General features: G+C 39.7%; 1 protein-coding gene and 1 long non-coding RNA gene across 2 annotated transcripts in view; both read right to left on the bottom strand.

Moving 5' to 3' along the window:
- On the bottom strand, positions 1 to 26,721 carry LOC146001141 (uncharacterized). The gene is made up of 5 exons (XR_014443525.1): positions 26,624 to 26,721; positions 23,569 to 23,706; positions 20,078 to 20,208; positions 7,305 to 8,076; positions 1 to 703 (listed from the first exon to the last, which is right to left on the bottom strand). It is a non-coding gene; the product is annotated as an uncharacterized LOC146001141 (long non-coding RNA).
- Positions 20,144 to 27,302, bottom strand: part of LOC146001770 (uncharacterized) — a 63,353-nt gene continuing 56,194 nt past the window's right edge. Inside the window, exons 3-4 of the mRNA XM_083139490.1 lie at positions 23,569 to 23,706; positions 20,144 to 20,208 (exon numbers count right to left, since the gene is read on the bottom strand). Of these exons, the coding sequence (XP_082995616.1) occupies positions 20,144 to 20,208; positions 23,569 to 23,706 (203 nt within the window). The remainder of the gene's footprint in view (positions 20,209 to 23,568; positions 23,707 to 27,302) is intronic.

Raw genomic sequence — 27,302 nt, 5'->3', positions numbered from 1 at the left:
TTAAGAAAATTTTGAACCTTCCCCCACCTAAACACTTTAGGCCAAATGTTGATAAGAAGAGTCTCACATAAGGTGGGGTAAACTTTTATTATTTTAATTTAATAAGATAAAAGCTCCCTTTCCCAAGAAAGTGCTACATTTGAAAGAGTTTAAGTCCAATGTTGACAATGATTGAATTGGTTGGTACATCAAAAGGAAATGTTCAGAATGAAATCCCAAACATTTCCTTTGAATGTACCAACAGACTCAATCACTGCCAAAATGGGACTTAAACGCTTTCAAATGTAGCACTATGCCTGAAAAAAAGAGCATACAAAAAATTTCACCTTATTACAGGAAACTGCAAAACACAAAGTTTACAAAAATTCCACCCTCTGAGGGAAAACTTGCACTTTTACAATGTCTGAATGTCAAGGTGTAATGAAAGTAACCAACAAGTCTACATATTCCACGAGGTTATTTCAGGTCTTGTTTCACTCAGAATTCTTCTTGCTCTACGGCCTCCTCCACTAACCCTATCCTTAGATTTCCATCCAGCTGCTCCTCTCTTCGCTTCTGGTCTGGTGAACTCTTGCAGGCTGTTGGTGGGAGAAGCTTGGTCCATTTCCTGTACTTCTATTGGAAATGATGTTGATTGCAGTATAATGAACGAGAAACTTGCCCCATCTTATTCGAAGTTCATCGGTGGTGGTCCTTACAAGGCCTGGAAAATGGAGCAGTGACATCATGAAGAAAAAAACCTTTAAGTTAAAACTTAGAACAGAGGAATGTAACTCCAAAAATGCGGTTTTGTTTTGTTTAACATATTGCCTCTGGAGAGCTCTATTTGGAGTTAGGAAATAATGTATTCTTAGGAATATGTTTTATCTTCTGTAATTTTGAGAAACTCTAGTTACATCCCTCTGGTTCTCACATGAAATAAAATGCATCCTTAAAATTAAATGTTACTAGGGCTGAGCCAATGCTGATGTATCAGTACAATACTTTTTCGGCATTTTGCGGAGCCCATTTATCCTAGAAATTATTAAAAATTCAAACTATTTTTTTTTATTTTGCATGAAAAACTACACTGCTCAAAAGAATTAGGGTATAATGTGAGTTTAGACTTTGCATGGACAGCCAGACGATAGGTAGGTATGAAAACCAAGAATGCCAGTCAATGGGAGGCTAACACATGCCAAACAGGCAAGGCAAAGGCCACTTGTGGAAGATGAAGGCAAAATTAGTGGTCAACAGCAACATGTTACATGGGACTTACCAACGATGGACTCTCAGAGAGCAATGCCACCGCATGGAAATGGACCTCTAATATGGTGTGTGATGTCCAGCAACCGCTAAAACTGTTGCGCATCGCTGTGGCATAGAGATAATCAGGTTATCCAACAGGTCTTGGGGGATTCTGTGCCGCTCCTGAGGAGTCCGGGGAGGTGTTTGCAGACTTGCAATACGTCGGTCCAGTGCGTCCCACGCATGCTCAATGGGATTCAGGTCAGGCGAGCACGCTGGCCAGTCCATCCGCTCGATACCTTCCTCGTCAAGCATGGTGTCCACCAGCAGTGCCCGATGAGGTCGAGCATTATCGTCCATAAAAAGGAATGTGTCCCCTACCGCTGTAGCGTAAGGTACAACTATGGGTCGCAAGATCTCATCATGGTATCGCACTGCTGTCAGCGATCCATTCCGGACACTGTAGAGGTCTGTACGACCACAGATACTGATGCCGGCCCACACGAGAACTCCACCACCACCAAACGCGTGGCGATCTAGCACAAATTGTGGATTGTTGCGTGTTCCTCTTTTTCCACACAAACAGTCGTCGATTATCGGGATACGTGCTGAACCGAGACTCGTCACTGAACAAAACCGATCGCCATTGTTCATGGTTCCACGCACGATGTTCTTCAGCCCACTCTCTGCGGGCTTTCCGGTGACGTGCAGTGAGGGGCACGCACACCATCGGTCGACGGGCATACAGGCCTACCTGATGAGTGCGATTCCGTATTGTCTGCGTCGATACGCGCCTTCCCGTAGCCACGGTGAACTCACGTTGCAGTTAAGTAGCATTCATTCGGCGGTTCCGACGGGCTAGTAATGCCAAATACCTGTTCTCTTGTGGGGTTGTTGATGTTGACCGACCCTGCCCACGTCGTCTTCGTACCGTTCCGGTATCCTGGAAACGCCTCCACAGTCTACAGATGACACTCCACACGCTGCTGCCACAACTTGCTGTGTTTGACCAGCTTCCAGTCGTCCAATTGCTCTCCAAGCAGTGGACTCGCGTAATTCGCGTTGCGGAGGCATCACGTAATCACCCAACAGCAGCACTGCCTTGTTCCAAGTGGGCAGGATGACACAGAGAGGGCAGTACTTCTGCCCATTCCGCTCTACGCTCAGGCATGTGATGTGGAGCGTCGGTAGTCCCGTGGTGCATATTCTTTTCAACCGACTTTTGTGATTACATAACACTACGATACGTACGTTTACCCACAGAGTAACGATTTGTGCATGTTAGTGGCGAATTCCGTCAATATCGCATTATCCCCTAATTCTTTTGAGCAGTGTATTTTGTGATTACATAATATCTATTATAATATTCTGATGTCGTTAGGGAATCTGACTACCAAGGGAGAACCGGGATTTTTTTTCCACATGTTTAAGCTGCTCCAGCCCCCACCCAGCATCCTATAAAGTGAGTACCTGGGTGAGGAAACTCAGGAGCATGCATGGTACTGATCACATCACCCCCACCTTCAGCCGTGATCAAGAAAGTGTGGGGCCCTAACTCCACACCCCCTATATGCCATGGTGCATAGCACAGGGGAACACTGTACCTTTACATTTTTAATTCATGAATATTCTAAAACAAATTTCTTGATACATATAACCAGATAAGAATATGTACTTGGTGCGTACTGAAAGTCATGATCAACTTTTTATTTCAGACGTAAATGTTCACGTAGAGCGATGCGCTATATAAGACAGTTAGAATCATCTACAGGGTGGCTCAATAAGTCACTTAACACCCTCAGTACAAGGCCACTGCGGCGCGCAACATGGAAATGGTGATGACCAATCGTTATCAGGCCAAGGGGGAACCACATTGACGACACCCACACGGTCGGCGGCCATCTTGATGTACGCCATCTTGAATTCAACTTCAGAATTTTAAATGGGAAGGGGGTCGTGCAACATATCAAAATGGGCTAGAATTTCACGAGAAATGCAATGGTGAAGGTTTTTTCGACGTATCTTTAACCAGTAAAAAGTTATGACTGAATTCTTGTACCAATTTGCTCCTTTTCGAGGTGTTAGAAAAATGCCTTAAAATTTGTTTAGGGCATCGGTAATGCATCGAGATCAAAGTGAGGTCTAGGGAGAGACGTTCGCATGCCATTGCACATTATTTTAATCGGATACATCCATGAAGAGCTGCTCATTATGAATGGTTGTCGCGAACAATTTACAGTGTGACGCTTCCATTGAATTAAAAGTCCTTCACAGTGACAAGGCTAATGTTTATGTTCAGAAGGAAGTTCATAAACAAAATATGTGACCCTTGTCATCTGATAACTCATTTTCAACAGATCAAAGCTGAATGGTTAGTGCTGGTAAGTTAATGGTGTGGCGTGCTGTGTGGAACACGATTGGTTAGTCAATTTTCCATCAACGGAACCTTAAATGCTTAGGGCTACTTGGATTTGTTAAATAAACAGTTATTCATCTTTGCTTATGGAAGAAGGTAATTTTTACAGAGTTTTTTCAATAGGGAAGCAGTTTTTGTCCAAAGTTAGTTATCAGATGACAAGGGTCACATATTCTGTTTATGAACTTCCTTCTGAACATAAACATTAGCCTTGTCACTGTGAAGGACTTTTAATTCAATGGAAGCGTCACACTGTAAATTGTTCGCGACAACCATTCATAATGAGCAGCTCTTCATGGATGTATCCGATTAAAATAATGTACAATGGCATGCGAACGTCTCTCCCTAGACGTCACTTTGATCTCGATGCATTACCGATGCCCTAAACAAATTTTAAGGCATTTTTCTAACACCTCGAAAAGGAGCAAATTGGTGCAAGAATTCAGTCATAACTTTTTACTGGTTAAAGATATGTCGAAAAAAACTTCACCATTGCATTTCTCGTGAAATTCTAGCCCATTTTGATATGTCGCACGACCCCCGTCCCATTTAAAATTCTGAAGTTGAATTCAAGATGGCGTACATCAAGATGGCCGCCGACCATGTGGGTCCCCCTTGGCCAGGCAATGATTGGTCATCGCCAATTTCAAATTCCATGCCGCAGTGGCCTTGTACTGAGGGTATTAAGTGACTTATTAAGCCACCCTGTATTGTGACAACATACACTTGAAAGTGGGGTGATCGGCGCAGTACGTATGTGCATTAGCGAGTAGCGAGTAATGGCTCCGTTTGACATGTCGTTTCGCCAGCGTGCAGTAATTGAATTTCTGTTGAAGGAAGGTGCATCGGCATCAGATATCCACCGCCGATGGCAGGAAGTGTATGGTGATCAGTGTATGGCTGCCAGTAGCATCAGGCGATGGATAAAACATTTTAGAGGTGGAAACACAGACATCAGTAATCTCCCTCGCACAGGCTGCTCGAGAACTGCCTCGAACAACAGGAACGTGGCTCGCGTCCAGGAAATTATCCAGGGGAACAGGCATTTCGGTTAGGAACTTTGAGAAAACTTCGTCATGCTATTCGTGAAAAACGTCCTGGCAGGGATAGTGTTATCCTCCAACACGACAATGCCAAGCTGCACACAGCACAGCTAACGAGGGATGAAGTTGCCAGATTTGGGTGGGAACTCCTTCGACATCCTCCCTACAGTCCAGATCTGGCTCCTTCTGACTTTCACTTGTTTTCTTTTCTGAAAGAACACATGCGGGAAAACAGATATGACACCAACAAGGAAGTGGAACTTGCCGTTAGGAGAATACTCAGACGTGCCCGAACGGAGTTCTACAACAGAGGAATTTTCAAACTTCCAGAACGTTGGCAAAAATGTGTCGATTTAGATGGTGATTATGTTAAAGACTAATAAAGGTATGTACTTTAACAGGCATATATTAGATTCTTTTTTGTACAGTTTACTTCCTTCTTGTAACATGTTGATCACGACTTTCAGTACGCACGATACATACCATTATTGATCAATACTTTGAACAAATTTTAATTATTGCAATTTTCAAGTATCGGCTCAGCCCTAAATATTACTAAGTGAATTATGCTATAATCATACAGAGTAATACTTCGATTATGACTGGACTTTACAAAAAATGTGGGTGGGTCGTTTGAGAAACACTGCCTCAAAAAAAACTGAAATAGAGTGGCCACAAATGGCAAAAGAAAAAGTCCATTACAATTTTGTTTTAAGTCTACTTATGGTCAGATAGGCTAATTGGGATCTGAATCACTACCTCCATTGGGGAGACCCAGTCTTACCATAACTACTCAACTTCAAAAGATGTTGACTGAACACCAAGTGAGGAACCAACTTCCCCAGGCAAGAATGGACATTTGTGTTTAGCTTCCATGATGGAAGTGTTGCTGTTAGAATTCTGTTCACTGTTGAGGAGACTTCAACTTGCAAAATGACAATAATGGATGCCACAAGTCCACGAGAAACTAGAGTGAAGGGAGAGGGGAGGGTGGGTGGAAGTTAGTAGTTTGTGGTCTCTGCTTCAATACATGGCTTGCATAAAGACACACACCAAAGTGTTGCCAATCTGAAGCACTCTTGTGAAGGCAGTGGTAGATCCTCTTTATAGAGGGTGAGGGGCTCTCACTTATTGCACAAGACTCAAAACAACTTTCTGGTCAAGCCCCACCCTTCGCCTTCTGACATCAGGCAAAGTGCTATCCTTGTTAGGTTTACGTCTTTCAGCATAAATCTAGGACCTTGATAAAATTCAGTATGATTCCCGATTGCCAAGGAAAACTTTCTAAAAATTCAAGGATACAAACAGATGTCCTCTCTATTTCAACCTTACGTATTACAATCTCTCATCACCCACACATATTTAACAATATAAAGGATCAGTGTGATTCCAATGTATCAAAAAATTATATAACAAGCAAATCAGCAGCAACGTTTCACACCTAACAGGCCACAATTACAGTACGGACGCGATAAGAAGCGGCGTGCAATCAGAACGCAGAATGGCAGAACGCGACCAAATTCTGTCTCCTCGTTGGTTGCCATGTGGCTGCGGGGTTTCTACGTTGCCACGTTCGCACAAACACACGGACAGGCTAGTCAGCTGTTGGCAAGCTCAGGAAAAAGCGTCACACGAAATTAAGCACGTACGTATCAGTATGCTAATATATGTTATTTCCGTCGTAAAGTGATAAATTAACGAATATAGAAGTTTGAATCTGAAGTTTCTTGTAGGTTGACGTTAACTTCCCGTGAGCATTTTACATTCTGGCAAGCATGAAACATTTTATCTTCCTGCTCTACACAGCAACCGAAAACCTTCACTGAAAGAACCTTTGTTGTGTTTTTATTATGCTACATTGTAAGCATCAGCTACCGGCATCTTTTTACTTATGTTGTATCATATCACAATTACCAACAAAAGAAAATGCATCTTGTGTTATGAACAACACTGTGGCAAATCGTTCTCCTTTGATTTCATGCTGCCTCTCTTTGCCTTCTTTGTCACGCCGCGATTGTTGAAGCTTCAGAACGTACAAATGAAATGTATTTCTTGAAAATTAGGGCAAATTACGTATAAAGAAATTACGCACAACTTCGTTTCGTTAACACGTTTTTAAATTATATTTGAGGAACCTACAAAAATTCACCTCTAAAACAGAATTTTACAGAACTGAGTTACTGTATTACGGAGAAGAATTTATCAACAACAAATCAATTGTATGTGAATTGATTGATTGAGTTGGTGTTTTAAAGTCCACTTTATGCACACTACGGCTAATCTGGAATGGACCTACAGTTGGAAGTGGGATCCGAACCACTATGTGCCTCGACAGGGTATCAAACCCAGGCCTACTTGATTACAAGGTGACAACACTTACTCTACCACTGTGCCATCGGGGAGGCACATGTGGGTGTGTGAAGTGAGGTAATTTGGGAGCTATATGAGAATACAGGCTCTGGCAATACAGAGTTCAATAAATTACAGCGAAATGCTTGGCAATTGCTCGATTTCCTTAACATTAATGATACATTTAATACATGTGTTATTAATGCTTTGAGCTACCTACATGTAAAAACATAAAAAAATGAATGAAAGAATCAGTTGTTTTTGCTTACCGGCTACCATTGCGGTGGCGCTATCTCAAGATCATCTTCATTGTTGGTTGGTAAAGGAACATCTTCACCTGAGCTACTACTGTCACTGCTGTCTTCCCGCCCAAGTGAAATTACAAAATCCTCCATTTGCTGCTCTTCAACTCCCTCCTTTTCCCATGCTTCGGAAATAATCTTCCTTGCGTGTTCTATAACCGAACGCCACCTATCTGCTGTCACATCCCCGATAGCCTGTTCTGTCAATTGCAAAATTTTAGACTATGTAAAAGGTGGCAAAGTGTTCCTCTGTGCTACCAGCCCTTTGATCTGTGCCCAAATACGTTCGATTGCATTGTACATACAATGATAAGGCGGAAGACGGACCACCGCATGTCCCGCTTCTTCTGGAAGCTTGTCTATTCGATATATGGGGAACTGGGGTTTGTGTAACATAAGGAACTGCAGTAGTTCAGCCTTCCTCATGTTTCTGTGGGCTCGCGAAAATCCTGAAGTAGGTCAATCTGGCAACAGCACATCGCTACCAGAGAGGGTGGTCCCACGCCGCTTGCGTCTCGACTGTAGTGAAATCCTCCAAGACGAATGTTGCCCGTCACTTCAGTGTGAATTTTCCCAATTCTCCCATAATCACTATTATCTTGCACGTCTTCTCAATCCTTCCTTCAGATATGATGCAATGAAACCAGTAGCAAGTGGAAGTTGGAAGTGCAGCTCCTAAATTTATCCATTGTCACATTGCTGTGGATGCTGGGGAAATACTGTTGTCACTTGGGATCTTCTGTAAACAAGAAAGTGGCTATTACAGTAAAAAAATTAACAAAATTGGCATTTATTGCCAAATGAAGCAGTAACAAGAATATTATTTTCTTTACATGTAAAGTTATTTGCACAAATGATGAATGCAATATTAAAATTGTACTCAATTTTATTCATATTTCAAGGAAAAAGAAATACAAGCAAATTAATGTACTGAAATGAAATACTCACTTGTCTATAAAACTGGTTTATATGATGTTCTATTAACTTTGGTGGTGGCAGGCAGTGGCTACCGAAATCAATACATCATAAAAACCAGTCTCAAATTTCAAAGACCTACTTCAACTCAATTATGGAAGATTACTCCCTAAACTTAAACTATTGAGATAGTGCGATTCAAAAAGTGCGAAAATCTTACTTTCTCTATATTTGCCCACTAATATTCCGGAAAAGTTATTGTTGAAAGCATTAATTTCATTACTCCCATAAAATACTATAAATAAATCTCTCGAGTACTTTCAGTGCAGCAGTTGTGTTTGTTATTCTAGAAAATTATTTTTAGTACTGGTAAAATGTTCAAATTTTGCTACTTTCAATTTTCTTTTTCAGTTTCTCAAACCATTCCTAAAATTGAGTTCTTATTATTAACATAGAGTTGTAGCTCTTTCAAATGAAAAAGGATAAATTGTATCATTTTTCATTTCTGCATGACATAAATTTGAAGATAACCACGGTCAAGCCCCCCCCCCCCCTTTTTTTTTTTTTTTTTTTTTTTTTGGAAAAGTATACAAGAAGGTAATATGTAACACTTACTACAAGGAGGTTATTTCAGTCGTTCACCGCCAGCGTATCGGCCGTTCAGCGGACTCTTCATGCAACAGGTCCCGGCAAATTGCGTTCAGGAAGTCCGTAACAGAAACCGCTTGTTTTGTAATGTTTCCACTTTTCACAATTACAGTTACAATTACAATTGAAATAAGCACGTACCTTGTCGCAAGGATGCTGTGTGTGTGTGTGTGTGGAAAAGGTGTCCTCCCAAATACAAATATTTCTGGCACCTTATTTCTGACAGAAAATCTTAGATTAGACATCGCTACTTTATCGTCAGTTGTCAGAAAGGGAAGACAGCATCCCGGCGCATAAAGCAAACCGAAAGCGTAAAATGATATTTAAAAGTAATAATAATGATGATCACTAACCTCCTGTGTTATAAGAGATGTTGAAAATGACCTCCTTTAACAGCAATACAACACGTTTCTTAGGTTCAAGAGATCCGGTCTATCGTAATTCCCTGACCACTTTTCTGCAAGAATTCGTTTTCACGTAATTATCGTACATAAAAACTCTCTGTTCAAGACTATATTTGTTTAACGACATAACTAATGAATGAATAACAATTAACACACAATAAAGCACTGGCCATGAGTAGCAACACAGTATAAACAACATGCGTACTGATAAACGCAAACAGAAGTGAACTTGAACGTACACTGACTAGTCTGGTAGCCGACAGTGTTGCTAACCATTTTTCGGCAATGTCCCTACAGACGTAGTCAAAATGTCCCTACAACTGACCAAATGTCCCTACGCCAAGTAAAAAAATTATCACCTCATGAGCATGCAAAACAGAAGATAAAATATACACATTTACTTACCAAATCTTTCTGCTCGGTGCTTCCACAATTAATGAAGGAGCGAATTTACATTTGCCTATCCTAACTTAACCTAACCGTACCTGGAAGCGGACCCGGCGCCTACCCAGCGTCGAATAACATGGGTACCTGGGGGAAACCCTGGGGGGTAAAGGCGGTCAGGGGCGTGATGCTGATCACATCACCCCCACTCACGACCGGATCAAGAAAGTGTGGGGCGTTACCCTCACACCCCCTATACGCCTTCATGGCGTGGTGCTATGCACAGGGGAACACTTTACCTTTTTTGTACCTGAATGGTTCGTGGGGCTATCCGTCAATGGTTTGTTGGGCTACCCGTTTTTCGAGCCCAAATTTTAACTATGTTTGCCTTGCCTAACCTAACTTAACCTAACCTTACCGAGAATGCTCAGTGGGGCTATTTCTGAATGGTTTTGCGGTAATTGTGATTACGAACCGATAAAAAATATTTTTTTCGTATCACTTTAACATCATCGAAGACGCCATTTTCGTATCCTGCAATTTTATGATTGATGTAATGTTGCCAAATTTACCTGTAATCAAATCAGTTCTTCTACATCGTGATTGTCGCTGTCACATGTAAGCATGTTCTTTGGGCAATATACTGAAATGAATAAGTTTATTAATTAGCCCTCCTGCACACTCCACCTAACAATCTGTATAACATTAACAACTTTTTTACTGTTCTCTTCCGCTATTCTTATACAATCCATGCTCTCCAAGTATGAAATCAACAGTGTGGCAACGCTGTAGACAGCGTAACTAATTGTAATTTGTTCATATCAACAAATATGGCTACCATACTTGTATACGGAGAATCATTGCGAGAATTGAAATGCTTATTTTACAACTTTTACACGTTAATTAACATTTTTTCCCCCTCACCCCAACATGTTAACTTGAGATAAATCATCACGAATAATTATTTCGTGAGTATAAGACGTAGCATAGAAATTACAGAAGGGTCCGGTATTGGAAATTCTTGCCTTAATGAATAATAGGGGTGTGCGGGACAGAATTTTTTGGGTCGGGACGGGATCGGGACGGTAATTTTTTTAAATCCCGACATTCGGGACTGAAAAATTTGCAATTTCCCGACCAAGTCGGAAAATTTTCGGGACGGGAAATGTTCGAAATTTCCCGAAGCACTGGAAATCTCGAATTTTACAAGTCATTTTCACTTTAAGTGATTGTTTTTGCATTTCTAGAATAAAAACTTACAATTTTCGATAAGTTCCAGAAACTTACAAGGCAGAAAACGTCGAGAATTAACGACTTTTTAAAGTAAAGGATCCCGCACACCCCTAATGAATAACGTTGAGTCGTTTACTGTTGATTATGTTATTTGAAGTCATACATGCTGCTGCTGTGCAGAGATGGATGTTGGTTGGTGATGCTGTATTTCCTGCAGTCTTTAACAATTCTGGTCCCATTTTATTTCCCTTTTTTGTTTTTGTTGAGTTGAGTTGAGTTGGTGTTTTAAGTCCACTTTATGCACAGTAAGGCTAATCGGGACTGGACCTACAGTTTAAAGTGGGATCCGAACCACTTGTGCCTCCAAGGGTATCGAACCCGGGACCCCTTGATTACAAGGCGACGACGCTACCACTGCGCCATCGGGGAGGCCCTTTTTTTGTTTTTGTATCACTTAACATTGAAAATATTCTTTCCGTTTCCGCTTTAGAATGTGGCAATGTTAGCACTATTTTCGCGAGAGTGGAAATGTTTTCAAAAAGGAACTTGCCTTGAAAGTTTTTGGTAACCGATAACATGTTTCAAAATTCTGATGGAGATTTGTTAGTTAGTTCTTTTTTCTCCTCTTCGCTAAAGTATCCAGATAAACTAATTCATAAAATGTCATTTACCAAGATTGAAAAAAGTACCTACGTTTTCCCTCATTTGGCACAATCTGTCCCTACGTTCTTACGCGGGAGAAATTTAGTGAAAAGTCCCTATGCTTAGGGACATGTCCCTACGGTTGGCATCACTGCCGACACGTGCAGTATGAAGCGCCCTCTCGCGGCTGACAGACAACTCACCCAACCCCCGATAAGCTGCCGGCGCTGTCGCGACAACTGAGGATAAAGTAGCGATGACTAATCTAAGATTTTCTGTCAGAAATAAGGTGCCAGAAATATTTGTATTTGGGAGGACACCTTTTCCACACACACACACACAGCATCCTTGCGACAAGGTACGTGCTTATTTCAATTGTAATTGTAACTGTAATTGTGAAAAGTGGAAACATTACAAAACAAGCGGTTTCTGTTACGGACTTCCTGAACGCAATTTGCCGGGACCTGTTGCATGAAGAGTCCGCTGAACGGCCGACAGGCTGGCGGTGAACGACTGAAATAACCTCCCTGTATGTGCCAATAGTTACATATGGAGCAGGAGACTTGGACAATGACAGACAGAGACCAAAGAAAGATGCAGGCAGGCAGTGGAGATGAAATTTTTAAGGAGTATATTGGGGAAGACTAGAAGGGATAGAATAAGGAATGAGGAGATCCGACAGACAGTGGGTGTGGTGAAGCTTCAGGACAGGATAGATCAGGCACAGATGAGATGATTAGGACACATGAAGAGGATGGATGCAGAAAGACTACCAGTAAGAGCTTACAATGCACAAGGAGTGGGAATAAGGCGAAAGGGGAGACCAAGATGTTGGTTGAAAGAGCAGGTAGTGGAACAATTAACGTGAGAACAAGAACGAGACAGGCATTTACAACATGGAAATGAGACAGACATCGGTTCGTCTCATCTCGATTCCACCTCTAGTGTTGAAGTTGTGAGCCAACCAACCAACGTGCTCAGCTAATGAGATGAGGCAGCTATTTTGCAGTACAAAACTTGTAAATATCTCATTGATGGTCTGGTCTTGATTTATAAATTTATATCTGCCTCCTTCGAGTCTCGATTAGGATGGGCAATTCAAGTTCCCTCTCGTCTCAAGTCTCGAAAAATATAGAATGAACAACATATGCAAAGGGCCACTTGTACAAACTTTCTCAGTGCAGAGAGATTGAGACAAACAACAAAAAACTTCATTAAGAAAAGTTACATAAAAATATTTCATCACAATTTATAATAACTGTGCACACAGAAAGAAAACACAAACTGAAATTGCCTAAAAATGGATTTATAATAAGAGCGAAGAACATGAAAAGTATAATACTGTACTTTTTTGTGATTCCTATTTTGCACTACACTACAGGTTTTAGTAAATTTCGATAAATATAAGTTCAATTTTTTGGTCAGAATATGTTGTTCACAAATTCCGTGTTCAGCCATTGACTATTACCAGTATTGCTTTGTCAGTCTAATGCAAAAAACCCTTATTGAGTGGCTGAATTAGTAAATGCTCCTACTGTTAGGATATAATTCATCTGCAAGAAATACAGTACAAGTATTTGATTTGCAAGTTACAAGATAGTTGTGTTTTACACAGTAACTAATGACATTTTGTTGTTGCTTTCACGACCCACGCTAAGTTCACGTGGCTAGCAGAAAGCCATGCCTTCCCAATAGATGACGTCAATCAGAGGACATTTTCACATCAGTCACGTAGGTGAATTTCAGCAATGTTTGAAGGCATGTTTCTCAAGAACCAAAACAAATATCATCGAGATATCTTGCACATCTCATTTTTCTGTCATAATCTGTAAAATGAATGAATTTAAACGTTTTTCATCTTGTAGTGGAAATGTCCATTATAAGTACCAACATGGTACTTTGGTTAGTGGGTAAATATCTCTCTCTAGTATATATTCATATACATGTACATTTCAAATACAACTTTCAACAAGGAATTCATAGCTAGATATAAAGCAGTAGTTGCAAAAAATCTGGCTTCTTGGAATGGATGTTTTTTTGTTGTTGTTGTTTTTTTTTTTTTTTTTTTCAAGTGTTATCTTCATATTTCAGTAGGCTTTATAAATATAGGTACACCTCTCCAAAAGTTACTTGACTGCCCTGAAAGTTTAGTAAGTCCAGAAATCGTTAATTTGGCAACATAGCTCTTGAGAATGAGCAGAGTAGCTAACTTTACTGCAGGTCCCTCTACTAGGCACGAAACCCTGTGGTGAAAGATTTACATTATTTTTAATAATAGGAAGTCAGAAACTATAATTGCTCAACATATTAATAGATTTGATTTGATTTGCTTTATTTTACTTCGCTTTTTGTGCCACTTTTGGCTAATTTGCGAAGATGGGGATGAGTGATACGATGAAATTGATGAATGGACACTCACAAACATCCATACCCAGGCCGTGATTCGAACCCAGGACCCCTGGCGTCGTAGCACGATGTGTTAACCACTAAGCCATGGGGGCCAGCAACATATTAATAGAGAACAATATGGAAAACTCCAAGTATAAGGAATAATTTAAGAGAATACTTGCTATTCGGCATGTTAAAATTGGAATCAGAGAAACTTTTGTGAGGTTGAAAACACTGCACTTGCTCGTGGTACACCTGTAGGAAATCGCTGTCAAGTTTGAACACAAAAGGACATAATTACGAATAGTTTATGCAAATGAAATACAACACCACCTTGCAAAGTGCTGTGCAATGAGCAAAAATTAAAGAATCTCGTAAGTTGCAGCGAAAATTTGTTCTTCGCATAGAAAAGTGGCAGCTTGAGCAATCATCAACACTTTTCAAACCATTTGATACAAGTGATGTTGTAGAGTATTGGTAAAGTACTCGCCTCACAAATATCTTTTACCTAAGAATTAAGGGTTGCAGGTTCAAATCCGAAGCTCTCCAATTTTTCTTTCAGTTTTTTCTTGTAAGTATGACATCAGATACATTGAGCATGGAGTTTAGTAATTAAGTTGAATGATTTTGTTTCTGAATGTTCGCAATACCACCTTCAACAACCGTTTCCGTGTTGCCATTATCCATCTTTTATTCCCCCCCCCCCCCCCACACACACAAGACACGTCTTTTCGCAGGCGATGGGAAAGGGCCTATATATCAGGCAAGCACGCCACTATACCACCCGGACTCAACCTAGCTAACCAACTTTGTTTTCTATCTACTGTTTCTGGCAACACTGACGGTAGTGACACTGCCATCAGTATTCTGTGCCTCTACTCTTCGTAACCACGATCTCTTTCTTCTCAGTTGAATATGCAACCTGGGTTTCAAAATATCATTTTTTTTTTATTTTTGTGTAGATACGTGTTTACTGTCTTCCTTATAAATATATACAGAGCATTCCCTGACATTTGCTACGAGACTCGGCGGCAAGCGGCCCGGTGTCATTGCTTGTCTTTCCCAGTGAACGGGGTCCGCGACAGTCGCTAGAGTTGGCTATTAAAATTACAGTTTTCATATTGTGTACTAACCTTGACTACAGAAGGTGATGAAAATGATGTCCCTCTGCTGCAACACATTCCTGGCATCTCCGAAATAAATTGGCATTTACACGTGAAAGTTCATCTACTGTAATTCTCCAGATTTCTCGTACAAAACTCTCTTTTAACTCATGGATGGTGTGCAGATTGTCTTCGTATAATTTATTTTTAACATTTTCCCATAAATTTAAGAATTTTAGTGGCTCTAAATGCTGTGGTTTTTGAAAAACCCGTTTCTTGTGAGAGGCAGCAAATATATTTCCGACGAGACTGTTCTAACCCTTGTCCTATCTCATCGAGTTTTTTCTCAGTAAGTACATGTGGGTTTTTGTTTCCACTTTTATTCAGAACTGACCCTGTTACTCAACGTTTTTAAGAGGTTTAATATAGTGGTCCTATGGGGAACGGTAACACCAGGAAATTTCGTTGCAATACGTCGTCGCACTTCTTTCACAATTCTTCTTTCCGAAGTAACACTGGACAAGATAAATCCTTTGTTGTAATGTAAACTTTTGTGGTGCCATATTAAGCCACAATCTTCAAGAGACGGATACGACACAACACAACTTCCGAGGGAGGATTATACTGGTGTCAGTCTGCAATGTCAACAGAAAGGGAAAGAGAGTGAAGGCAGGGAGAGCAAAAAAAACAGACTGTTGCGGACCCGTTCACCGGGAAAGACAATCGCTTATGCCAGGCCGCTTTCCACAGAGTCTCGTAGCGAATGTCAGGGAATGCTCTGTATATAAAAAAAAATGGCATAGGAGACAGTAAACACTTACCACGATTGAAGAAAAGTTTGATATTTCGAAGTCATGACCTCATTGTCACAGTAGGTAGAAAGTATGGAGTACAAAAGCATAGAGGCACACTGTCAGTCAGCACAGTGGTGCCAGAAACAAGTAATAGAACACGGGTTTGCAAAAAGATCCTTTCACCAGTTTACTGTGGGAAGTATGGTGGGTGGGTTGTGGTTGGGGTGCAATGGGAGAAAACTTATTGGGTGGCTAGGTTGATTCGGGGGGTGTGGTGGTGTGCATTCCTGAAATGTAGGCCATTTCCCATCGCCTGTGGGTGGAGGTGTCAGTGTGCTGGAGTAATAGATGTAGTATGGCTACATGGAAACTGTTGGCGTGGGTGGCGAGGGTGAAGTTGAAGTTTTGGGTGGAGGCTCTGTGGTTATTGATGCGGAGGTTCAGGGGGGGTAATGGGTTTCACCCAGGTAGAAAAACCACAGATTTGACAGATGAGGGTGTATATTAGGTTGGAGGAGTGGCAGGTGCCCGTTGGGTGAAGGGTGAATTCACCAGCTGCGGTCGGGATCTGGAGGGTGGGGGAGGTGATAAGTATGGGGCAGGTCTTGCAACTTGTTTGTTTGTTTGGCACCGGAGGGATTTTTGAAAAGTGTGTTCCAATCATGCTCTAACGTCATCTAGTTTCTCCCCAGTAAGCACACACTGTTTCCCCTTTGCTTCTTATCAAGAACAGACCCTGTTTCCCTAAATTTGCTCAGAAGTTCTCGAACATTGTCCCTGTGTGGAACAGGAACATCTGGGAATTCTGCTGCTAAATGCCTTCTGACTTCCATACAAGAATTCATGACAACGTAAGTGTCGTACATAAAAATGCATTGTTTTAAATTGTGCGTGGCATGGTTAGACAGCAGGAAAGCACCACTAATACGTAAACTAAAACAAAACAATCTAAAACACTTGTTAAGGCGGTGGCTCAGTCGGTAACGCGTTTGACTACCATGCTGTAGGACGCGGGTTCGATCCCCGGCCGGTTCAAATCCGGGAACTTTTCTAACGTTGGAAGCAGCCCCGGTGCCCACCCAGCGTTGAATGACATGGGTACCTGGGGGAAACCCTGGGGGGTAAAGGTGGTCAGGGGTGTGATGCTGATCACATCACCTCCACTCGCGACCGGATCAAGAAAGTGTGGGGCGTTACCCCCACACACCCTATACGCCTTCATGGCATGGTGCTAAGCACAGGGGAGCACTTTACCTTTTTTTTTTTTTTTTTTTCACCAACACATGCAAACTGGACACCAGCTATCTGGATACTGAAGCACTGACGCATCCAGTGTCAAGGTCAGCTTGAAGCTGTGGATCTAAATGCCGGCAGATGCCCTCCCACCGCCTGGCATGTTAGCCGCCAATACACGGAAGACTCGACAGCGAAAGGCACTGTACATACAGTGTTGTTCCAAACTTTTAAAATAAGTAAATGCGCACATTAATTTCATTCCTCTACATGATGACTTTTTCAAAGACATAAAGAACATCAAGACCACAAAATGTAGCAAAAAGTCACATTGAGAGCACACGAGAGGTGGTCGAAAGTGCATGAGTGTATGTATACAGACACAATTCCCTGTTTGGTCAAAAACTCAGATTCTGACAATAATTTTGATCCGTGTAGAGCTTCCAACAATATCACTGAAAGCAAGTCTATTGAAATAAGATGGTGATTGTGAAGCTATGTTGCCACCACATTAACTATTTCTGGGTGCTCACGTAACTTCTGACAACCATTTCTTACTCATTCATGCATTTTTTGTGCCACTTCCTTGTTGCAATTTAATTGTTCAATCATGGGTTGTAACAACCGGAAGTGTGCATGACTTCTAATGCATGAAGTAATGTGAAATTTTCTTCTTGTAGGTACGAGCATCAAGATCTCTAAGGTACCACCTCCATGCTTCAAGAAAACACCTCTTGTCTCAACATCAGGTGAACACATTTCTTTTTGCCAATGGTGGGGATTCACAGACCTGTGAATTTACTGCAACCTCTATGCATTAAGGATTGGCTGGACCTTTGGCTGCCGCCTTTCAAAAATTGCTGATATTCTCAAATCTAAAAAATTATGTCAGTCTACAATTCCTTCAAGAGCATTCACGTGAATTTTCATGTGCTTTGCTTGCACTGCTTAGATATTCTCAATAGTTTCGTGGCTGCATAAGTCTGTTAAACTTTTGATAATATCTAGATTTGAGAATATCACAAACATTTTTCGAAAGGAGAGGAAAATTTGAAAACGTTTGCCCTGTCGGTGGCCAAAGCATCAACTAATCTACTGGGTTTGTAGTAGAATCACAGGTCTGATCCCAATCACTGGCAAGTAAAAATTCACCTCAAGACTAGTGTTAGAAAGGCACTAGGCAATGAATAACGATCACTTAGCACTCGGCTCAATGTATATTGATTGAATAATAATATATATTTATCAATGTGTCTATGTGTTCAACAAAAAACTTAAAAGTTATTCTTTCTAACAGAAAGGTTTATTGTTATCGATACTTACATACACTGGTGTGCAAGCATTCGAAACAAAAAGCTCTCTTCATACTTTGTCAAGTTGTTGACTTTACAATGAACTATATTTTTTTCCCACCGTATTTAAATTGATCTGGAAAAAAGGTTCCTGGACGTAACTGAAACAGTTTACAGATAAAAAGATTATTTTCGGTCCAGAACACATTTACGATTACTGATTTTCTCTCCTGGACTGGAATTGATTTTATTTCAAATTCCTGAACCTTTAACAGCCAAAGGTGGGGGTGATGTGATCAGCACCACACACCTGCCTGCCTTTACCCCCCACAGTCTCCCCCAAGTACCCAATTTAAAGGCCACTGGATGGGTGCTGGAGGTGCTTGAAAGGGTGGAAAAATTTCCAGTTCTCTCTAACGGGGATGGAACCCAGGTCTCTCGCATGGTAGCCAGATGCTCTAACGACTGAGCTACCTTGGCTCATTATGAGGCTATAGTGCAGGGCAAAAATTGGAAGGCAACTGCCAGACAGCATTTTCCACTACACTATCACGAAGGATGTATATTACATTTGTATGTATATTGCACACGGTGTTAAAATTCATAAACTACCACGCGTGTATAATGCGCACCCTGGTTTTTGATGGGTAAAAGTTACAAAAAATTATATCTCTTATATAATGCGCAGTACAATCCAGTTTCAAGAAATGACTTCCTTAGCTGTGGGTCATAAAGCTGTCGCTATGCTGATCAAGAGCATCATACCTATTCAATGAGTCACCTGTTGCTATGTGGACCAAGAGGAGAATATCATCTTGTGTAAACAATAAGTCTCCAACCCACCTTTCCCTTCTCCCTCCACTGTGTTTAGCATTCCAAAGCTTTCATTCTTTAACCACCTTATTTATTCTGTAATAGTAGAAAGCGATATCTAAATTACGTTATGGATTTGCAGGGCTCAGGAAGTTATTTTCAATTATTTCTCGCCCAAAAAATACTTGCTGATATGTATCCCATGTGATGGAAGGTGCATGCTCGAATTCCGCCAGAGTTGCACTGCTTTTCTTGGTGTCACAAAACATTACATTACAAAGTGAAAAAACGTGTGAAATGACCTTCAAACTTTTATACGTGGTTCTGCTCATTCCTTCTTTACTTTTTTCCGTGACTAATGTAACATTTATACGAGGCACATTCAGGACCTTCCAACTAGCAGTTAGCAGCACAAGATTTCTTCCATTAAGGAATTTACACACTCCATGTATATATATTATTATTTGGCCAGTAATACATTTTAATTATTGTTTTCTCTTATGTTTTCTATCATCCAAAGCACCATAGAAATCAGAACATTCCTTCATTTTGTGATGAACTTATTTCAACCTCATATAACATTAGCGTCATTATCTTGAATGGAATACTGTTGCCATATTCAGAAACTGCAGGATTTAAATTTAAGCTTTACAACAATATATAACATTATAGGGTTCCGTAAACATGAAAAATCAATGCAAGTGTCCCAAAATCATGGAATGATCTTGTACGGTTTCATGTTGGCTGTGTGAATTATTCCGTGCATAATACGCACCACATTTTTGGGAGCAAAAATTTACGAAAAAAGGGTGCATTATGAGTAAATACAGTAATACATATTTCAAATACACTGGACAATACAAATAAACAACCATTCACATAATTACTTACATTTCACTCCTGCATGCTCCTGTTGACCGTCAAATATATTATCAGTTTGGTCACAATGTCTTGCTTTCACCATATCCACGATGGGCACATATCCATAAGGGGCTTGCAACAACTATTTGAATCCTGCCATTCTGTAAAAAGAGAAGAGAAACTTTCAACCATCAAATTATCTGAAAATAAAAAGATTGTAAAAACAACTAGATAATATTCACATCTTAACTTTAGGGTAAGAGACAGTCAATATATTAACTTTAACATACTTCCTTACATAACAAATAACTGATAAACAAAACTATATAAAATAAATACCTAAAATGAAATGTGAATTCATTAGAATAAACATATAATGGAAACGAACATAACTAAATGATAGAACATTCAACACGTGAGAAAAACATAAAAATGTAAAATTTGACACACAAACACAATCTTATAGACAAATATAAATAACACAAAAGATTGCACACAAAACACAGAGAAATTAAAAAATCATTATTTCTAAGGGCAAGAGACAAAACAGACACAACCACACTAGACAGCACAACCATTACACAAGACAGATCCATACACACTAGGCACCACAACTACTACACAAGACAAACACATACACCACAACTACTACACAAGACAAACACAAGCACACTACACAGCACAACTACTACACAAGACAAACACACCACAGCTAGTACACAAGATGAAATCAAACACACAACTACTACAAAAGACAAATACACTAGACAGCACAACTAATACACAAGACAAACACAAACACAACTACTAAACAAGACAAACACAAACACACTAGACACCACAACTACTACACAAGACAAACACAAACACACTAGACACCACAACTACTACAAAATACACACACAAACACACCACAACTACTACACAAGATAATCATAAACACACCACAAGTACTACACAAGACAGTCACAAACACACTAGACAGCACAACTACTACACAATACACAAACACAACACAACTACTACACAAGAGAAACACAGTAGACAGAACAACTATTACAACAAGACATACACAAACACAAAAACAACACAACTACTACACAAGACAAACACAAACACACTAGACAGCACAACTACTACACAATACACACACAAACACAACAACCCTACTACACAAGACAAATACAGTAGACAGCACAACTACTACACAAGACAGACACAAACACAAAAACAATACAACTACTACACAAGACAAAAACACACCACAACTACTACACAAGACAAACAAGTACATCACAACTAGTACACAAGACAAACACAAATACTCTGGAGAGCACAACTACTACACAAGACTCCACAACTACTACACAAGACAAACACACTAGACCGCACAACACAAACACACTAGACCGCACAACACAAACACACTAGACAGCACAACTACTACACAAGACAAACACAAACACACCACAAGCACTACACAAGACAAACACAAACACACCACAACTAGTACACAAGACAAACACATCGAAACTACTACACAAGACAAACACAAACACACTAGATAGCAAAACTACTACACAAGGCAAACACAAACACACCACAACTACTACACAAGACAAACACAAACACACCACAACTACTACACAAGACAAACTCAAACACACCACAACTACTACACAAGACAGACACAAACACAAAAACAATACAACTACTACACAAGACAAAAACACACCACGACTACTACACAAGACAAACAAGTGCATCACAACTAGTACACAAGACAAACACAAATACTCTAGACAGCACAACTACTACCCAAGACAGACACAAGACATCACATTTAATACACAAGAAAACACAAGCTCATTAGACTCCACAACTACTACACAAGACAAACACACTACACCGCACAACTACTACACAAGACAAACACACTAGACAGCACAACTACTACACAAGGCAAACACAAACACACCACAACTACTACACAAGACAAACACAAACATGCCACAACTACTACACAAGACAAACACAAACATGCCACAACTACTACACAAGACAAACACACCACAACTACTACACAAGACACAAATACCACAACTACTACACAAGACAAACACACCACAACTACTACTGAAGACAAACACACTAAACAGCACAACAACTACACAACACACACAGATGCAAACAAACATGGATTTCTAAGGACATAAAACAACATAAATAAAGCAGATATACAGCCATACAACACAACTTCTACGGGTAACAGACTCACAAGTATATCAATCTACAAGAACATCAAAAATATTAACATAATTATCCAGGAACAAGATATATATATATATATATATATATCAAATAAGGTAAAAGGAAACACTCACCGGACAGTAGGAAAATTCAAAATTTTCGCTAATTTATAGCATCATCGGTGTGAGAAGAAACAGAAGCGTCTTCTGTTTCTTCTCACACCGATGATGCTATAAATTAGCGAAAATTTTGAATTTTCCTACTGTCCGGTGAGTGTTTCCTTTTACCTTATTTGATTTTTAGTTAGCCCTTTTGGCCCTCCTTGCTTTATATATATATATATATATATATATATATATATATATATATATATATATATCTGTGCGTGCGAGAGAGAGAGAGAGAGAGAGAGAGAGAGAGGAGAGGAGAGAGAGGGGCGCAGAGAAGGAAATAGACACACAAGGGAAAAAATGGAGAGATAGAAAAAATTAGAGTGAAATAAATGATATAGGGAAAGTTACAGAAAGAGAGAGGGAAAGAGGAGATAGAGGGAGAAAAATAAAAATCAATAAAAGGAAAGCAAAAACATATATTTCTAAGAACAGGACAAAACAAATAAGAAGCTAACACAACCAAACGTATAACTACTATGGACAAAATAAATCACCATGCAAGAACATGTGCATTCATAAGAACAAAATACAATGCAAAAAGACACAGCAGAATGGACAACACCTGGGAACACACACACATGCATAAAAACATAGGAAAAAGCATGAAAACAACAAACGTAAACATTTAGACATGAAAACAAATATAGATACGAGCAGTACTTAATAAGTACCTGATTTTTGCCCTGAAGACATGATGTGAACATTTTAAATAATAGAGTTAGAAATGAGATGCTTCTAAGTTAAATAGCTTGTGCGGTTTTAATATAATCAATGTAATGGCACCTTGTGTTAATTTCTGTACCATGAAAAATATTTATCCACTCTGCTTTTAGTAAATTCACTCATATGTACTATTAAATTAAAATATGATGGAGAGTGCAATGAAATAATGAAAAGAATCTGTGGCATTTTTGAAAATACCATCCCAGCATTTGCCTTTGCAGACGAAGGAAAAACCACAAAAAACCTTTGTCAGGATGACCAGCAATGGAGTTTGAACTGTTGATTTCTCAAATTTAAGTCCTCACGTAAATGAATGGTAAAAACAACTAATTACAGGTTAAACATTTAGACAGATATACTATAAATTTTCCTTACCTTTCAATATAGTGGTCTGTTGGAAATATGGACATTCTGTTGTGCTGATCCCAAGATTAGATGCAAGGGCAACATTGAAGCTCTTGGGTGAGCTGTAGTTTATTGGTTCAGATCCTGCCAAAATCTCAGATTTTGTTTCTGGAAGAAGAAGAAAAAAAGATATTACTGCCAGAAGTGAAACACAAATAGAAGTGACTACTGAAAGTCCTGCAGTGAGAAAAGAAGATACGCTTGATCCATTAGCAACTTTATTCACTTAAGCCTAGTTTTCATCTAGAGAGTGGCCACAAATTAAGGGGCACCTTTTGTCACACTGTAACTTTTATATTAATTGATCTAGTATTTATCTTTCCTTTTTATCATTCTTTACACGTATGTGTACCAATAACGTGTAGCTGAAGTTCAGCAACAAATGCTGCACGAATGTGGACCTCTAGCACTTAAAAGTAATACTCTCAAGAATCAACAAGTTATTTGATGCAACTGGTGTTTCAGACCTTAAAAATCTGGTATACCACAAACAGATAGAAGGAAAGCCAAGTACGTCTATAAGCTTGCATTGATTTTAATGAGCTCAAATTGATAATTATGTGGAAAAGATAAAATTGTCATTGTGATGTCTAAAGTTCAAATCACCAACCCTGAGACCATTTGTAAACAAAACCACGCGCATGCAGAAAGCATTGCAAACTCATAGAAGTAAAATAATCCACATGAAAATCCAGCGTTGTTACAGGATTCATTACGTAAGGTAAAGCAACGGCCAATTTGTAGTATGGGATACACTGCCGCAAATGACGTCTCACTTTAAACCCAATGCTCTTTCTTTTGTACTTATTGCTTCACCTTTATGGTTAACTATTTGCACCAGTAATCATTTCCCATAAATTTGGCTTCTTTCTTGCATGCGAATTAAATATATTTTACTTGCATTTTTTTAGACAAAATGATATAACATGGTAATGTATATTTCGGTAAATTTCTCGTAAGCGACAGATGGATTTCATCAAATTTACAGGAGAAATTACTTACCGAATGCAGTTTCTTTATACTTCTGGAAGTTCGGGGAAGTGTTTTCTCGCATCGTTCATTGAATTTTGCCGGTAAATCATATATTTTTCGATATAAATGTGTGACCGATGCACAAGAGCTCGTCCATCCGTTTACTTCCAGGTGGATGTAGCCTGTGTGTGGTGACATAATCCAGGCCAGTGTTTCCAAACACACGTTTATGTAACTGGTCACACGTTTAAATACGTTAAGTTGAACGTGCTCAACGTTTTGAAAATGACGTATGCAGGATGCGTGGTGAAATTGAAAGGTGTTGAATATGTTGTAGAGTTCGTAGTACAACATGGTACTGTTAAAGAAGAAATTGAATGTCTGAAATGTGGTAGCACATGTAAGCTGCACATTTTAAGTACACGGAAATTGAAATTTGTTTGTACAAAGCGAGTGGCAGGACGTGGCAAAGTGAGGCGCAAAAGAGTTCCCTGTGGTTTTTCTTGTTCTGCAAGATTAGGAACTTCTGTAGGACAAACTAAACTAAGTGTTCAGAAAATCGTACAATTTGTGATTTTGCAGTTCTAACATCCCGTTAACAGGGACTCTATAGGGAAAGCCGGTAGCTGGAGCGGAGGCGGGGCCGTGGTAGCGGTAGGGGGCAGTAGGAGGTCCAAATTTCCCACCAATTCCGGGCTCCGCTCCTGGGGTAATTGACCTACCGCTGCCCCGCCTCTGCTCCGCTCTGGCTACCCAGTTTTCTCTATAGAGTCCGTGTTAAAGGCAAGTTAGTAATTGGCCAGAGTTACCTGGCCCCAAATGAGTTCCAAACTTCAACTGCACATTCACTATTAGGAGACCAAAAATAGTAAGTATAACGAATTTCACATTTCAGACATTCCTCCTTACTGGTAAATAATGAGCAATTGTGCCGATCGCGGTCCACTCAATTTCGCTTATCTTGCACTTTCTACGCGTGGTGGGGTGGAAACATTGCATAGTGACTACGGTGACAAATTTAAAGTAAAAAATTATTTTTGTTTGAAATTTTTGAGTCCAAATTTCCCACCGATTCCGGGCTCCGCCCCTGGGGTAATTGACCTACCCCGGCCCCGCCTCCACTCTGGCAACCCAGCTTTCTCTATAGAGTCCCTGTTAAAGGCATGTTAGAAATTGGGCGGAGTCACCTGCCCCCAAATGAACCCCAAACTTTTAAATTTCAAGAAATCCGTTTCCAGGATACGGAAAACTTACCTGAATTTCACCACACATCCACGACACGTCATATTAGGCACAGCCCATTCCTTCTAACGAGTAGCTTACATTCACTGTCAGATTTTGGACATTCCTTCCTTTCTTCACGACCCTGTGTTCAATTAAATTAAAAAATCCACTGGGTCTTCCACACCCGGTACAAATTTCACCACGCATCCACAACACGTTATGTTTCTAACTTTCGTTGCAAAACACAGACAGTTCGAAACACTGGATACCCAATGAACATGAACAAAACACAATCACGACGCATGATGATGTACGAAGATGTACGCGCCAAACGCTATATCCGTCGGAGAATTAATTTTCAACGAACAACATAAATTTCAGCTCTGAAACATTCCCAAATCACACAAAACACCTTCCCGATGTTCGAAAATGCTACAGGAACTTATTACGGTAAGTAGTTTCTTCTGTAAAAATAAATAAATGTGTCCGAAGGATAGTAAACTAGTACCCAGTCATTAATCTCGAACGAAATGAAATCACTTTATATATCACGAACACCGTTGATATTTAAAAAGTGTCACCTCTTAACTGCATGGTCTACCATGCGTATAAATCCCGCCGATTTTATTCCTTTTAAGAGCCATCTAATCTAACTCCTTGACTTAACAACAAAAACCATAAAAGAACCTCGTCCGCTAAATAAAGGAATTATTATTTGATTATCATTATTTCTGTCATTTTCCCAGACACTGCTAATGGTTGTGTTTTTACAGAATTGTTTTTAACCTGTTTTAATTATTACTTATGAATTGTATAATTATTGACTTACCTCAGTGATACCACTAAATTCTTCTCTTTCTCGTTTAATTGGCTTGAGAAAACACACGAAAATTTTTTCTTTGAAATACTTGCGACCATGCTGCCGCCATCACAAAACAAAAGAAAGGAGAAACTGTGCACGTTCTTTTGCAATCATCTTTCATTAATGAGCAATTCTACGTGATAAATACTTTTTGTTTCATTAATGAGAAATTTTACATGACAAATAAATCTTTAACATATTCATTCTATCATTGGGGTGACCTATTTTATTTTAACGAGAATAGTACATATAAAAATAGTACTCCAAACATCTGTGTTGTGTTTAAAGATCACATTAACATTTCGGTAACCACCAAACGTCTCTAATTCCCTTATTTTCGTATTTTTCACATTGATACTTACATATTCTGCATTCGTAAGGATTCTTCTATTTCGCGTTTCGTTTTTTGCAGGCAAATAATCTCAATTTTCGAAATATGGAGTATTTTTATTTTCTTCGCTTTTGCTTGCGTTACACGCGATATGGCGGAGAAATCTTGACTAGCGTAGTCCATGATCAGTGGTTATGCAGTGTTGCGATCTTCTTCATAGCAAAATATCTAGGTACTAGTATGGAGAATACGTAAGTATGAATGTGGAAAATACGAAAATAAGGGAATTAGAGACGTTTGGTGGTTACTGAAATT

This window comes from Lepisma saccharinum, chromosome 17 (genome assembly GCF_977018435.1).
Source record: "Lepisma saccharinum chromosome 17, izLepSacc3.1, whole genome shotgun sequence".
NCBI classification, from domain to species: Eukaryota; Metazoa; Arthropoda; class Insecta; order Zygentoma; family Lepismatidae; genus Lepisma; species Lepisma saccharinum.
This window is presented reverse-complemented; position numbering and strand designations above follow the sequence as displayed.